Source organism: Electrona antarctica, assembly GCF_951216825.1.
Source record: "Electrona antarctica genome assembly, chromosome: 14".
Lineage (NCBI taxonomy): Eukaryota > Metazoa > Chordata > Actinopteri > Myctophiformes > Myctophidae > Electrona > Electrona antarctica.
Genome location: NC_136795.1, coordinates 30108881 through 30124697, shown reverse-complemented (window position 1 = coordinate 30124697; position 15817 = coordinate 30108881). Strand labels below are relative to the sequence as shown.

The 15817-nt window shown below is 43.3% G+C and overlaps 1 protein-coding gene across 1 annotated transcript in view; it reads left to right on the top strand.

Annotated features, from left to right (window-relative positions):
- Positions 1-14521, top strand: part of LOC306937503 (retinoic acid receptor alpha-B-like) — a 38834-nt gene extending 24313 nt beyond the window's left edge. The window contains exons 3-9 of the mRNA XM_079521330.1: positions 6895-7036; positions 7632-7792; positions 8165-8341; positions 10927-11131; positions 11864-11931; positions 12668-12758; positions 12968-14521. Of these exons, the coding sequence (XP_079377456.1) occupies positions 6895-7036; positions 7632-7792; positions 8165-8341; positions 10927-11131; positions 11864-11931; positions 12668-12758; positions 12968-13290 (1167 nt within the window). The 3' untranslated portion in view covers positions 13291-14521. The remainder of the gene's footprint in view (positions 1-6894; positions 7037-7631; positions 7793-8164; positions 8342-10926; positions 11132-11863; positions 11932-12667; positions 12759-12967) is intronic.
- The last annotated feature ends 1296 nt before the right edge of the window (positions 14522-15817 follow it).

The following is a 15817-nucleotide window of genomic DNA, read 5'->3' as shown; positions in this document are numbered from 1 at the left end:
GTGTGTGTGTGTGTGTGTGTGTGTGTGTGTGTGTGTGTGTGTGTGTGTGTGTGTGTGTGTGTGTGTGTGTGTGTGTGTGTGTGTGTGTGTGTGTGTGTGTGTGTGTGTGTGTGTGTGTGTGTGTGTGTGTGTGTGTGTGTGCCGAAAATGTCACTTCAAGCTAAATTGACATGATTATCTTCTTTATTGTGTGTAATGTAGACCCTCCAGAAAAATGCGGGCAAAAATCCTTGATTATGCCGTTTATAATCCTTGATTATGCGGCCTAAAATCCTTGATTTTGAAATGAACTATGCAGGTATTTACGTGATTTTATGCGATGAAATTGCGGGAAACATTCCATGAGAAACAGAATAGAGCGAACAGTAGAGAGAGAAACATTCCATGAGAAACAGAATAGAGCGAACGGTAGAGAAACATTCCATGAGAAACAGAATAAAGCGAACAGTAGAGAGAGAAACATTCCATGAGAAACAGAATAGAGGGAACAGTAGAGAGAGAAACATTCCATGAGAAACAGAATAAAGCGAACAGTAGAGAGAAACATTCCATGAGAAACAGAATAGAGCGAACAGTAGAGAGAGAAACATTCCATGAGAAACAGAATAAAGCGAACAGTAGAGAGAGAAACATTCCATGAGAAACAATAAAGCGAACAGTAGAGAGAGAAACATTCCATGAGAAACAGAATAGAGCGAACAGTAGAGAGAGAAACATTCCATGAGAAACAGCAGAGCGATGGAGTGACCAGCAGGTCACAACCTTTACACTTCCCCTAGGCTTTGTAAGCCTCTTTGCAGTTCACATAATCCTGCACACACACTGCTCTCACGCATTTGCATTTACACGCATGAATGCACACACGCACACACACGCACACACGCACACACATCGATGCACACAAACATAGACACATGATCACTCGCACACACGCTGATGATGTCAATGCAGGGACGTGCATGCGTAAACAAATTGCGTGTGTGCGTGTGAGTGACTATGTTCATGTTTTTGTGTGTGAATATGTCGATTGTGTATGTGTGTGTGTGTATGTGTGTGTGCTGCATTCTGTGTCAGTGGACATTTGTCAATGTGTGTGCAAGAGCTTGTTGTTGGCTGTATAGGACTAGTTTTCTATACACAAAGGTCATATCGGCCTGGTATTTGTAATTGGACTGTATATATTGAGTTGTCTGTTGTCCCTTTATGAAGTAGGTAGCTCCAATCACACACAATGTTAGTGGTTGGGTTGGTAGGGGCTGGGTAATTAAACGGAAATATATCGAAACAGACATTTTGAACCAGTAACCAAATGAATGTAGGTTAATCGAATTAACGTGTGTGCAGGGTTAGTCTTTTGGGGGGCGTAAAACGTTTGACAATGAAATTGTGGGTTTTATAATTGACAATCGCAAAAATAGTGAAAATTGCTGATTTACAAGCTCACTACGCATGACACATTGTGAAGTTGTAGATCTGCTATTCTCACATTATTCTTTATAATAATTTTACCAATTGTAATCGAGGCAAAGGTGTGAAATAATCATGCTAATGATTTAAAGTTGTTTTGAGAGTAGAGGTATAATATGACCTGGTGAAAAATTACACCCAGAAGAAGGAATATTATTACCAAATCAGGTCAGTGGATTATTACTGCAAAACTCTTTAGAGATTAGTGTGCAAGCTTCATTATTGTTTTTTTATTTAATCTGTTTTTTCGGTGCCGGGATTCCTTCAAAATGGGAGCTCTGGGGTGCCGGAAAGACATGGCCGCTTTTACTCTGAAACCCACGACCCGGAAACAATCTGCTAAAAAAGTTTGCTTTACATTGCTAGCTTACATTTCTATCGTTTTAATTTATACGATATATGATCCAAAAAGCGTTCATATTTTGCGGGAGAGACGGATGAGGAGCAGAAATGAAGCGCTAGTATATCGATCAGTTCAAAACCACGGAGAGCACCCTGGATTAGGAGAGACGAGTCATTCTTTCTGCCGCGCTAACAGCTAAGTCAACGGTAAGCTAACATGAGCCCAGAGCGTAGCATACGGTAGCCGAAAGGCGAACTGACAAATAAAAAATGCAGAATATTCCTCTCTCGCCCGGTATCATTGAGGATGCGCTAGGACGTCTACAGACGTCGTATGCACCCCTCTGTTCGATTCCCTATGACGTTTCCACACGTCCTACGGACGGAATGTGTTAATGGGTGTATGCGCTCTTCAGGTGAGTCAATTAGCGGTGGTATAATCTAAAAAAGTATACCACAGCTATGAAATCTAATGCCTTTGCACAGTTTTATATCCACCCACAGCTAAGAAAAATACAAACTGTCCAAATGGCACATGTTAGAAACAACAATCATGGACAAGATGATAACATGTAAGGTTAACTTCAACCTCTGTTGAGGAATCCTGTGTTCACAGGGGCTGATACAAAGATACAGTCTACCATTCATTTTCAATGGAAGCCAGCGACGTAAAGCTACAAAGCAAATCCGACGTTTGTAGCTGCTACAAAAGCTACAAAGCTACAAATATGCTGTGAATCTTTGTATCTTTGCATCTGCCTGTATAACTATGAAGGAGTGAAGCAGTGCATGTGTCATTTTAATTATTATTATTATTATCTTTTAAAGATTTGTTTTGGGGCTTTTATAATGCCTTTATTGATAGTGAACAGTAGTCAGACAGGAAAGGGGCAAAGAGAGATGGGGAGTGATACGTGGCAAAGGCCGTCGGGCTCGGGAGTAGAACCCGCAGCACGCCGTCCGGCTGGCTTGACAGCCTAGGTGCCCAGACGGTTGAGCTAACCGCCCGGGCCTCATTTTATTTTCTAAGCTGCGGAAAGATGAAATTGACAAACTTGAAAATAATAATCTAAATGTGAAAGTTGCACAGAAATCCCCTTGTCGCCTACTGTACTGTCTTAGAAATGTCTTAAGTGGTCGTTGTATTTTATGTTCTGCCAAATAGGCACAAGTTCGCTATTAGCTTTAACTCTGGTCCCTATTTTGGCCATGTCAACAGACAACAGACACTTTTCAGAAAAAGATGTCAAAACCTTTAGAGATGTTCAAAATGGGACTTAAGTACTGTATCTAACCATATATTGCTATATTGTCGGAACCGATCTGTAACCTGACTTGACAAGCCTTTCAGGTCATCTGAAACATGCCTTTTTTGCTTTGACTCGCTTTTCCCAAAATCTTGATGAATCTTTGCCTCCTGCACAGTGCACACCTTTGACTTTATATGAAGTTGCTGCGGGTAGTTTTGCACGTAGAAGGATGACATGCACTGGCTTTGTTTTGCTAATGTTATCTGTCTTGTCAGTATGTACGAAAACAAAGTCCTAGCAATCAATCATTGTTGTGGGAATAAAATCTCGAATCCTGATTATATCACACAGCTAAGGGCTATTGCTCAGTCCTACGCAAATCAAAATATAGCACAACTAGGGCATAGGAAATAGGAAATAATAACCTGTCTACATATGCACTGTGAGCTTATAGAGATTTGCTGTTTATCCAAAAATGTATTAAAACAAGGAAAATATATATTTTTTGTCATTCACAACATTATCATATGCAAAATCCCAGACGGTATTTGGTCTCGTATCACGATATCGATATAATAACAATATGCTATATTGCCCAGTCCTAACCGCAATATCTAAAAAAAAGTATACCACACACACACACACACACACAACCTGTCATATGAGTTATATTGCTCAATTGACGTGTGTATGCTGTGGTGGAGAGTGGTGTGTCAATCTGTTTTTCATATTCATAATGGGTAATTAAGTCATGTGTTCTACTTCTAGTAATAAAGCTCCTCATTGGCGTACATGCTCTGTCTCTCAGTGAGTTACCGTATCCACACTATCCCATCATGTTTATCACTGTCTCTATGACCACCAATAAACAAGAACTTCTGTCCGTCTGTGCTCTCCCGTTGGCAAGAGATGCAAGTCTAGCGATGACAATGGGAAAGAATGTCTGCCCCAGTGACATTCGTGGCGATTATGACACTTTTCGCCTCTGCCGGGTGGAAACCTCATATGTCTGTCCAAAACTGTTACTTTTCAGCCCGGATTCAAGTTCAGAAATAGCAAAAGTAGCCGACCGACACGTTCTTGTAGATCTGTTACTTTTGATTATTTTCTGTGATGCTGTAGTATGATGTAAGTAGGGCACTAAGTAGGTACTTAGTAGGGTATTCATTTATGAAGAAAAACAAAAACAAAGTTAAAGTTATGGAGATAAGAGGTTTCTGCCCAACAGCAACGAATTGGTTCTGATGTTATTCCTAAACAGCGGTTGGCATCCGTGTGAGGGGATGGCGCTAGAAGAAACGCCACGCATCTCCTGGTAACCGTTAAAGAGGATGTATGAGTCAGGACTGTTACACACCCACCAAACCAGATAACATTCAGAAACGTCAGTGATTCATAACTTTTGAAATGTTATGTTTCCCCAAACACAGCAGATCTACAAGCTATGAGCTTGCTGCTATTTGTAGATCTGCTATTTTTCAAAAGCTAAAGTATAACATAATGCTTAAAACACCAAGGGATTCCCGTTCACAATAGAAAATGTAATAATACTTTTTGATGCTTTTCGTTGGTGCTGTAGTCAAGTAGAGTGCGCTAATTTACGGAAAAAAACCTAAAAGTTAAAATATGGTTTCTGGTGCAAAAGAACATGGTGTACAAGAGTCACACTGTAACAATGTCACAACCCAATTCATTACTTTCCTGCTACCCCCCCGTCTCTGTCTCCTATGTCTCTCTCTCTCTCTCTCTCTGTCACAGTTATTACATAATCGCCTGATCCCAATTATTTGAGCTAATTGCAAATATGTTTTGCATAATCGCTATAATCGTTTCCATTAATTTCATTTTCCCTCGTTGTTTCCACGTCGTTGTCTATGCTCTTTCGACCCACTTTCAACCTAGTGTCACTATTTTGGAACAAATAGGGCAAATCCATTAACACTTAGTCCGCCATTGGCATAGATCTACGTCAATTAAAAGCAATTAATAAATAAATGTTACGCTTAATGCCAATGCCGTTGATGTGCGGCAATTGGTCTTTTATAGTGCTTTTGATTGATCACGTCATAATGCTACTCACGTTAGCATCGGGTTGCTAGCTGGTGTTGTCAATAACACTGGATCGTGCCATCTTGATCGCCGTGCCCATAAACACCCATTATCTGTTTCTTTCAATTGCCTGTATCTCCTATTCCTTGTCCCAGATGGCATTTTTGGTCAAAACAAGGTTTATTCCACGGCCCAGAGCCGACGCTGTGATGCCCTCCATGATGCATCATCACTCGACCCTGTTTACCAACCGGGGCTGCTAAAATATCATCGCACACCCCAACATAAGATCATAACATCCGGTCTGGATTTTTGGCTCTTCAAAATAAGAGCTGAACAGGGAAAAATGCTGGCGTGAATTATATCACAGTTTATAAAAAAATGCTGGCTGTCTAAGCGTTAACTGCTTAAACCCCCATATATGGTTGAATTCGGTGTCCGTCAGGGCTATATTTTTCTGTATATTGTTTTCTGTTTTCTAGTATTGGGGGGGAAAGCGTTTTAATAGCAGCTCACAAGACGTCACATCGTGAAGCATTGTGAGCTTGTCGATCTGCTATTTTCTGCTTTTCCGCTTTCCCCACAATACGGATGCTGGGGTTTAAACAGTTCGAGAAATGATGATAATGATAATGAATTTATTTATATAGCACATTTTCTAGACAAAGTCACAAAGTGCTTTACATCAAAAGAACAATAAAAGATCAATCCATGCAATGGCCGGCATAAAAATACAAAACATACATAATACAATAATGACAGTTAGGAAAAGGCTTTAAGATAAAGGTGGATTTTCAGCAGAGTTTTAAATGTGGATAATGATTTTGCGCATCTTAGGTCAGTAGGTAGGGCATTCCAGAGTATGGGGGCCCTGGTTGCAAAGGCCCTGCCGCCCTTAGTGACAAGCTGAGCTGTAGGGGTCTCCAGGAGGGCCTTGTCTGAGGACCTGAGTGGGCGCACAGGCCTGTAGGGTTTCAGCATGTCGGAGACGTAGCTAGGAGCCTGGCCATTCAGGGCTTTAAAAGTCATGAGTAAAATTTAATCTGCAGTAATCTAAACGAGAAGAAATAAAAGCATGAATTACCTTTTCTAAGTCCATGGGTGACAGGAATTTTAGGGAGTAAAGGAGAGGCCAGAGTCGAACAGCACAATGTCAGAACACTTTTCATTCAAACTTTTTCCCAAAATACCTTGTATGTATAGCTTGTTGTCTTATGGCCCGTTTTGGCCATAGTACATTATTTATGTTGTACTATGTTTATTTTGGCCATTGTTGTCTTTTATATCATTGTATATTTAAAGTGATTGTCTTATCTGCCTTGTGCAATTTGTGTTTACAAAGGCTATTTACTGCACGTCGTCTCTGTCGGGTGGAAACCTCATATGTCCAAAATGGTTAACTTGTCAGGATTCAAATAAAAAAAATTGCAAAAAAAGAACTACAAGCACCAAACGCGTTGAGCTTGCAGATCTGCTACTTTTGATACCTTTGTGTGATGCTGTAGTATGATCAAGTAGGACGTTAAAAAACTGAAAAGATTAGAATATGGAGACAGCGATGTTGTATATTTAGTCCATTATGATGATGGTGATTATTTGTTGAGTGGTGTGCTGCTGTTGATAGTTTTGCGTGACGCTATAGCATGATCAAGTAAACTGGTGAAAAAAGTTCAAATGTGGAGATAAGAGGCTTCTGCCCGACGATAAGGTTTAGTGGCACAAACACAAATGAAAGAATTCATCGCAGTAATTTGTATGACAATTTCTCTCTCTCTCTCTCTCTCAGGGGTTCTTTCGCCGTAGCATCCAGAAGAACATGGTGTATACGTGTCACAGGGAGAAGGGCTGTGTCATCAACAAGGTGACCAGGAACAGGTGCCAGTCGTGTCGGCTGCAGAAATGTCTTGACGTTGGCATGTCCAAAGAATGTGAGTATTTGTGTGTGTGTGTGTTTGTGCGTGCGCGCCTCTGTGTTTGTGCACCTGTGTGTGCGTGCGTCTGTGTGTGTGCGTGCGTGCGTGCGTGCGTGCGTGCGTGCGTGCGCGTGCGTGCGTGCGCGTGTGCGTGTGTGTGTGTTCACATGCCATCAGTCCTCAGATCTCACTTCAAAGCACTTTCTCACTTTCTGATCATCCTCTGTCACTCCCCTGATTTTAAACTATTGATATTTGTCTCCCTCTACTGGTGGTCACTAGCTACACCCACACTAGCGATTTTCCAAAGAATAGCTACTTTAGTAAAAAGGTCAACATATATTTCAATATTTAAAAACAATATGCAATATTTGAAAAACATGTAAAAACAACACACCAATTACTTGATTAATACATGATTAATAAAAAAAAGTTTGATTCATATATCATCTCTGCAGGGTGGAAACCTCACTATAAACTGTTACTTTTCAGGATTATTCAAAAACATCAAACATAGCATAGGGCAATGTATGAAGAAAAGCAAACAAACACTAAAAGTTAGAATATGGAGCTAAGAGGTTTCTGCATGTGTTCCTCTGTCCACCCTCAGCCGTACGGAACGACCGAGCGAAGAAGAAGAAGGAGGAGCGGAGGGTGGAGGTGGTGGAGAGCTACGTCCTGTCAGCCGATGAAGAGGGCATGATAGAGAGAGTCAGACGGGCACACCAGGACACCTTCCCCTCGCTCTGCCAGCTGGGCAAATACACAACGGTACACAACCGCACGCACACACGCACACGCACACACACATCCATGCACATGCATGGATGCAGTTTGTATTTACTATATGATAATTCCTAGTCAACTAAACTAGTTTATTTTAATTTTTTTAAACTCCTTTTTCTCCACAAATTAGTTGTTACGCCAATTGATTCCATAAGATAACAATTTCTCTTGAGAGGACTAGGAAAACTGTCAAACTCCACTATACTGTACGTGTTCCATAGTAGGAACTACCCCTGCGGTGTAGGAACTTCCTACCCCACCACAGTGGAGAGACTATAGGGGTTTGAATGGTCCTGGTGCATCCAGCATGTACATGTATAAAGAGTAATAAATGGTCTCTCTGTCCGGTGGTTGCAGAACAACAGCTCGGAGCACCGCGTGGCTCTGGACCACAGCCTGTGGGACAAGTTCAGCGAGCTGTCCACCAAGTGCATCATCAAGACGGTGGAGTTCGCCAAGCAGCTGCCCGGCTTCACCACACTGAGCATCGCCGACCAGATCACCCTGCTCAAAGCAGCCTGCCTAGACATACTGGTGAGTGGTACACACACACACACACACACACACACACACACACACACACACACACACATATACACACACACCAGATCACCTTGCTCAAAGCAGCCTGCCTAGACATACTGGTGAGTGGTTCACACACACACACACACACACACACACACACACACACACACACACACACACACACACACACACACACACACACACACACACACACACCAGATCACCCTGCTCAAAGCAGCCTGCCTAGACATACTGGTGAGTGGTTTACACACACACACACACACACACACACACATACACACACACACACACACCAGATCACCCTGTTCAAAGCAGCCTGCCTCGACATACTGGTGAGTGGTTTACACACACACACACGCACACGCACACGCACACACACACACCAGATCACCCTGCTCAAAGCAGCCTGCCTCGACAGTACACCCTGGTGGTAGGTGTACTTTACACCTACACGCACGCACACATGCTTAAAAAAGTAATTGGAAAAAACACCCTCTGACATATTGGAAGGGCAATATATGCCACCAGAACCAAGGACGTGTGTTTTCAATGAATCTAACATGTTTAAAATTGAGTTTTAACTTTTAAGGTACAGTGGGTTTGTATAGGAAGGTGGGGCGTGCCTGATAAAAAAAATAGCCTAAATATCAAAAATCGAATCTCTAAATACGGAATCAAGCAACTTAAAAACTGGTGGGTTTGGTGGGTGCTCACAAAAGCCTGTGTAGAAGACATTGAAATGACCCCAAAACATGTTTGTAAGTGAAATATAAGGGATATAAGTCATATTTTATTGATCACAGTCAGCCACGTGCACACATACACTATATGTGCATCTCTGCCTGACATGGATCAATAATAGATGACTTAGGTTATACAACACATAAAGTATACTGTATATACATAGTTACTTATGCACACATGATTACTGATCTGTATCCGTTATATGCCTTGCCATTATGGTCCTGTTGTAACTCAAGGCCATAGAACCAAGAATGACAATGTTTATGTTATGTTTGGTTCTGTTTACTTATTTAAAAGGGTTCCTCCTCTACATGGAACACATATTCTATTCAGTGTTGCCATGTCTGCTTATTATGAGCGCCTTTGGGCTTGTTTTTTTGTAAAGTTGCTTTTTTTACTTTTATAATCTTTATCCCACGATTTTGTAACCCATTTTTCACCCCTGTGTCAATTATCTAATGTGATCCTGGGCTCTACACACCCTCCGCCAACCTAGTCCCCATATATGGGGGACATGGGGAGAGCAACGGACTTGAACTCATGCTTCCTTCATGCCTGACAGGGGGGAGTTTCCCTGGTTGGACGTAGCACGTGGAAGGAACACGTTATTCCAACCAGTTCCTTTCCCCTCCATCAGGCTTAAAGTTGCTTTTTGTAAATTGTATTTGTGGGTTGCAGGTTATTGGGCTTGTTTCTGAATTTATTTTATTTATTTATTTTTCCATTATGGTTGAAACCATTTTCAAATGTGTCTTGTTGTGTTGTGTGATGTGTACAGTATGTGTGTTGTGTGATGTGTACAGTATGTGTGATGTGTACAGTATGTGTGATGTGTACAGTATGTGTGTTGTGTGATGTGTACAGTATGTGTGTTGTGTGATGTGTACAGTATGTGTGTTGTGTACAGTATGTGTGTTGTGTGATGTGTACAGTATGTGTGATGTGTACAGTATGTGTGATGTGTACAGTATGTGTGATGTGTACAGTATGTGTGATGTGTACAGTATGTGTGTTGTGTGATGTGTACAGTATGTGTGTTGTGTGATGTGTACAGTATGTGTGATGTGTACAGTATGTGTGTAATTGCACTTAACCCAAGCCATCCATAAGTGCCTAACGTGTCCTAGTGCAGGGGTTCTCTACATGGGGGTCGCGACCCCCAAATTATTATTATTGCAACTGAATGGCTGGAAAATGGAAATTTAGAGTTTACATAGTACACTCACATAGTGCATGCATAAACTTTCCTTAATAATATCTGTTTTCTGTATTTACTGTCTCCACCAGCCCGAAGGCATAGGGAGAGAGTATGTTTTGCACTCTGTCTCTGTGTGTGTGTGTGTGTGTGTGTGTGTGTGTGTGTGTCCGTCCATCCGTCCGTCCGTCCGTCCGTCTGTTACCAGCCCGGTGGCCAAATTTTGCACACACAATCCCTGGATGCCAACGATGAACCTCTGCCCCAAATCTTCCAGAACGGCCTGTTATAGCGCCACCAGGAGGCCGACTTTTGAAATACTTTTGAAAAGACTTGTAGGTCTAACTATTATATTAGATTTTAACTCAAATCTTTGCTTCTGGGGGGGGGGGGGGGGGGGGGTCCCTGGAACAACACATTTTCAGATGGGGGGCCGGCAGCCGATTTCTGGGGTCCTTGACATGAAAATGTTTGAGAACCACTGACATAGAAACATAGGTTTCAGAAAACTTTTAGTATTTAGAAGACATTTTTGTAGAATCGTCCTCAGGTCTAAATGGGTTAAGGTTGCTTGTTTTTCCGCACAGAATCTGCAACACTGATTCTACTCTGTCCCTTGTCGTCCCCATCCCAGATCCTGCGGATCTGTACCCGCTACACCCCGGACCAGGACACCATGACCTTCTCGGACGGCCTGACCCTGAACCGGACCCAGATGCATAACGCAGGCTTCGGCCCGCTCACAGACCTGGTGTTCTCCTTCGCCAACCAGCTGCTGCCTCTGGAGATGGACGACGCCGAGACGGGACTGCTCAGCGCCATCTGCCTGCTCTGCGGAGGTACTGCAACCTGGCTGACAAATTGGCAATGTCATAAAAAAAAGAATTGGGATTTTACCAGCTGTCTAATCTAACTATAAATGCACCAAGTCTCTGTGTGTGTGTGTACGTACGTCTGTACGCCCCTGCCCTGTACATATATGGAGCTGGCCTGTTCTGACATCATTCTGACGTTTGCATAGACTCCATATTTGGGCATGCCTGACAAAGAACTCCATATATGGGCATAAAAGGGACACAGACATAATATCTGGGTGGGCCATGCATTTCCAACTTGCATCGTTCCAAGTAGGCCAGTGACCAACGGGCACCGCTGTAGAGGCCCCAACGGGCACCGCTCTAGATCCTTCATCAGGTTATCTTTAGGAAATTGCACATACAGGTGAACTATGTTCATGCATAAATTCCCTAAGTTCTTATTTTCAATAACTTGGTTTCAAACTGCTCTATCTGCACTGCAACTTATCACAATATGGTGGTGTGTGAGAACAGACCTGGTCATTTCTGCACTGAGATGCTACGCTACTTCTAGCACGATATTGAATGCCATGACGTTGTTTTTCATAATACTAAAATGTGTGTGTGTGTGTGTGTGTGTGTGTGTGTGTGTGTGTGTGTGTGTGTGTGTGTGTGTGTGTGTGTGTGTGTGTGTGTGTGTGTGTGTGTGTGTGTGTGTGTGTGTGTGTGTGTGTGTGTGTGTGTGTGTGTGTGTGTGTGTGTGTGCTCGTGCAGACCGTCAAGACCTGGAGGAGTCAGACAAGGTGGACGTTCTACAGGAGCCGTTGTTGGAAGCCCTGAAGGTCGGACAGAGTTTTTTGTCGAATCGGAAAAATGTGAAAATGTTTATTAGTCTAGAAAACAGCATTATTGTTGTGAATCGATCCCTGAAGTTACCTGTTTTTGCTCTTGTGCTATCAACTCTTTGGCATGATTACATTCCAAATTAGCAATTTTAAACATATCGATTATCTGATTATTAGAAAAAGTGATCGATAGACTAAATCTCTAAAGAAGATGTTGATAGAAGCAAACAAATAATGATGTTCTGCTTTTGGTGAGTCAGACTGTATAGGGAAAACAGTAACTTAGGCACTCCTCCTCCGTCTTTAGGTGAAAAATGCAATCTATTTCTTTCAGCAAGGCAACAGAGGATGACCGACACGTTTCCACACTCAAGTAGAACGAGTAGAACTTCCTTTATTTAATTTTATTATTATTTATTGTTTTGCTTCTATGTATACCTACCTGTTACACTGAAGAGCACTTGTTTCCAAAGGACACTATGACTGAACCCAGGCAGGTTTTTTTTGTGGCTTTCGCCTTTATTTTATATTTTTTTATGGAGGGACAGACAGTAGGCTGACAGGAAATGGGGAGAGAGATGGGGGGGATGACATGCAGTAAAGGCCGTCGGGATCGGGAGTCGAACCCGCGGCACACTGCCAGACTGGATTACCAGCCAAGGTGCCTGGAACGCTGAGCCACGGCCCAGGCCATGTTCAATGTTCTAACAGCTAATAATATGTATCTGTGCAGATCTACGTGAGGAGGCGGAGGCCTGACAAACCCAGCATGTTTCCTAAGATGCTGATGAAGATTACCGACCTCAGAAGCATCAGCGTGAAGGGTGAGATATGCATGGGGATTTCAATCATTTCTCTGCGTCTTCACTTCCGTGAACAAGTTTTGCAGAGCTGACAGCGTTGTACTGTTGTAGCCAATGGGGTTATAACATGCACGCACGCACGCACGCACACATATTGACAGTACACACAGTCACCCATTTATGTTTAATAACTTTCTTTTCCGTCTCCATTGGTTCCGTCGTTGGTCCAGGAGCGGAGCGGGTGATCACGCTGAAGATGGAGATCCCAGGCTCCATGCCTCCTCTCATCCAGGAGATGCTGGAGAACTCGGAGGGCCTGGAGGGGCAGGGGGCTGGCGGGGGGAAGGGCGGGAAGGCTGGGAAGGGGGAAGGAGGAGGAGGAGGAGGGGAGGGAGCAGGAAAAAAGGAGGAGGGAGCGAGAGGAGAACACGAAAAGACCAAGTCCGGAAACCGCCACTCCAGCCCGTCGCCCGGACCCGTTTCCTCCTCGCCCAGCCCCAGCTCGGTGCCCTGCTCGCCCTCTCCTTCCACCACCCCGTCATCATCCACCTGAAACACACACACACACACACACACACACAACCACACACACACATACATACACACGCACACACACACACACACACACGCACGCACGCACGCACGCACGCACAAACACATGTAACCCTGCTCCAGAGCACCAGCCCAGACGCAGCCCTGGGCTGAACTGAACTAGAACCAATAAGTTGTCCCCCATACGACCTGCAGTCTGGAAGACACGTGGCACTGGAAAAAAATGAAATGAAAACTGGACCAGAATCCGGAGCGGGCTCACAGTCAGGGAGAACCAGGGACTTGCACCTCCGGAAAGGGTTGATTTCAACCCTACTTCAAAATACTGTTGATGCTATACACGTTGAAACTGTGACACTGGAAACGGTCGTGCTTGAACAATTCCACAGTCGACTGATTCTCTCATTGGCGTTTATTCTGACAGCCGGGACGTGCGCTGGACGTGTCATGATCTCAACCTCATATACAGCACCTGACTAGAAGCCGGAGTAAAGTGACGATTCTCTGGGATCGACGTGTCAATTGTTCTGAACCTGGGTGGATCGTTTTCCAGACCCCAGTTTAGTCCATAAAGTGTGTTCAAACTTTTTACCGTCTACAATGTGGAGATCCCTTCACGGTTACGGTACAAGATCACCGTTAAAGATGGTCACATATCAAACAAGTGGCTGGTAAATCCATGAGGTGTGTGTGTGTGTGTGGATAGTGGGGGAAAAAGTGGCGGTTTTCCAAGCTCATTCCCACCTTGCTGATAAACTCCAGAACCCAAATGGCCACAGTCCTGTTTGAGGTGGACCGAGCACTGCACTGGGTTGGTTGAGTGCTCCCATTGTGACCTCAAGGACTGGTTGTACTGGTCAGTTCGACGGAGAGCTGGAAGGCCCCTGCACGTGGCGTTTAAGTGGAACAGTTTCTGCGCATACAGAATTGTACATAGTTAAAGCCCTGTTATACTTGGTCGCGTGCCGGCCGCAGTGATACGCGGAAAAATAGATGATCTACAAGGCCACTAGAATTTTGGGCTTGTATATCCGCTATTTTTTTGTGTGCCTGCTTGCACAGCACGCAGCCAAACATAAACCAGGCCTCATACAGTCAGTGAATGGATGTTGTCTAGAAGAGGAATGACGGACAGCTTCGTTGTCGGAAACAACATTCCTCTACTTTTACTCAAAGGTTTCGTTTCCAATTTAAAAAAAGAAGAAAAAAGAAATTATGAAATAAACAAAACATGTAAAGTATATGAGAACGTGAAATATATTGTATATATGGGGAAAAACAAGGCCATGGCCCAAATGCACAGTACAATACAGTATGTATACATTTCATTCACTTGTTACAAGTAAGTCCATCAGGTAGCTCACCTCCATGGTTTAGGTGCCTTCTAGTCTCTCAAGCCAGACCACCATTTCATAATCTCTGAATGCTACACAAGAGTCTGTAACTATAATCATCTGGTCTCCCTGAAGGCAGATGGCGGAAGCCGTCACCTGTCCGTCATTTGTGTTCACTAAAATATATTTTAAAACATCTTTAACCCATTAAGAAGACCTGAGGCCAATTCTTAAAAGATGTCTTCTAAAAATGAACAGTTTTCTGAAAAACGGGTTGCTATATTACCGTAGTAGTGCTCAAAACTTAAAAAATATATTTTTGAATGTATTTTTCTACTAAGCAGCGAGCCGTATAGGCTTCAACTAATTTGATTCACATTAGGACACATTTGCGCTACTGCAAATATTACACGGAGGTGGTGGTACAGTAGACATCCGCTTCACTCCGGTCTCATTTTCGGCCCTTCCGTTGCTTCAGACTGTAAGCCTTTTAAAGTTGTGTGAGCCAACAGTCTGGCTCGAGAGACTAGGTGCCTTCTAATTATGTTATTCTCTCCTCTCTTCACAATGGGTTGTTTTGTTGTTGTTCTGTCCAGTTGAATAGATATTACAATTTATATAGATTCAGTTTGTGCACACAGACAAAAGCGCATCTTGTCACCTCTTGTCAAAGTGAAAGCAATTATTTGGAGACACAACTCGCACACGCAGCTGGAGTCGTGAAACTGTCTGTTTTGATTAGCTCTCTTTGTGGTTTTTGATCACCAAACCGACAAGTCGGTTTATCTTTCTTACTTCTGCCTTTTACGAACACACTTAGCACGCTGCACAAAGGGCATCACTCACATGTCTCCAGTGTTGTTCACCGAAATGTGTTAACAAAATGTGCAAGTGACATGTTTACTCTTCACAAGTGGTTCTCAACACCCATCCCGAAGACCCAGATCAGATCACAGATAGTTTCGTGTTAGTATAGTAATCGTTCATTGGGTCTCCAGACCAGTGCTTCCCAATCTTTTGTCCTTGGAGTCCGCCTTCTTACACCTGCCAACAGCTGAGACCCCCCCCCCCCACACACACACACACACAGCATGCACGCACGGACACACGCACACGTTTCTCAGACAATTAAACAACACATGTTATTACTGTACTTTGCAATGACTGTATGAGGAGTTGGACTAATTATATCAC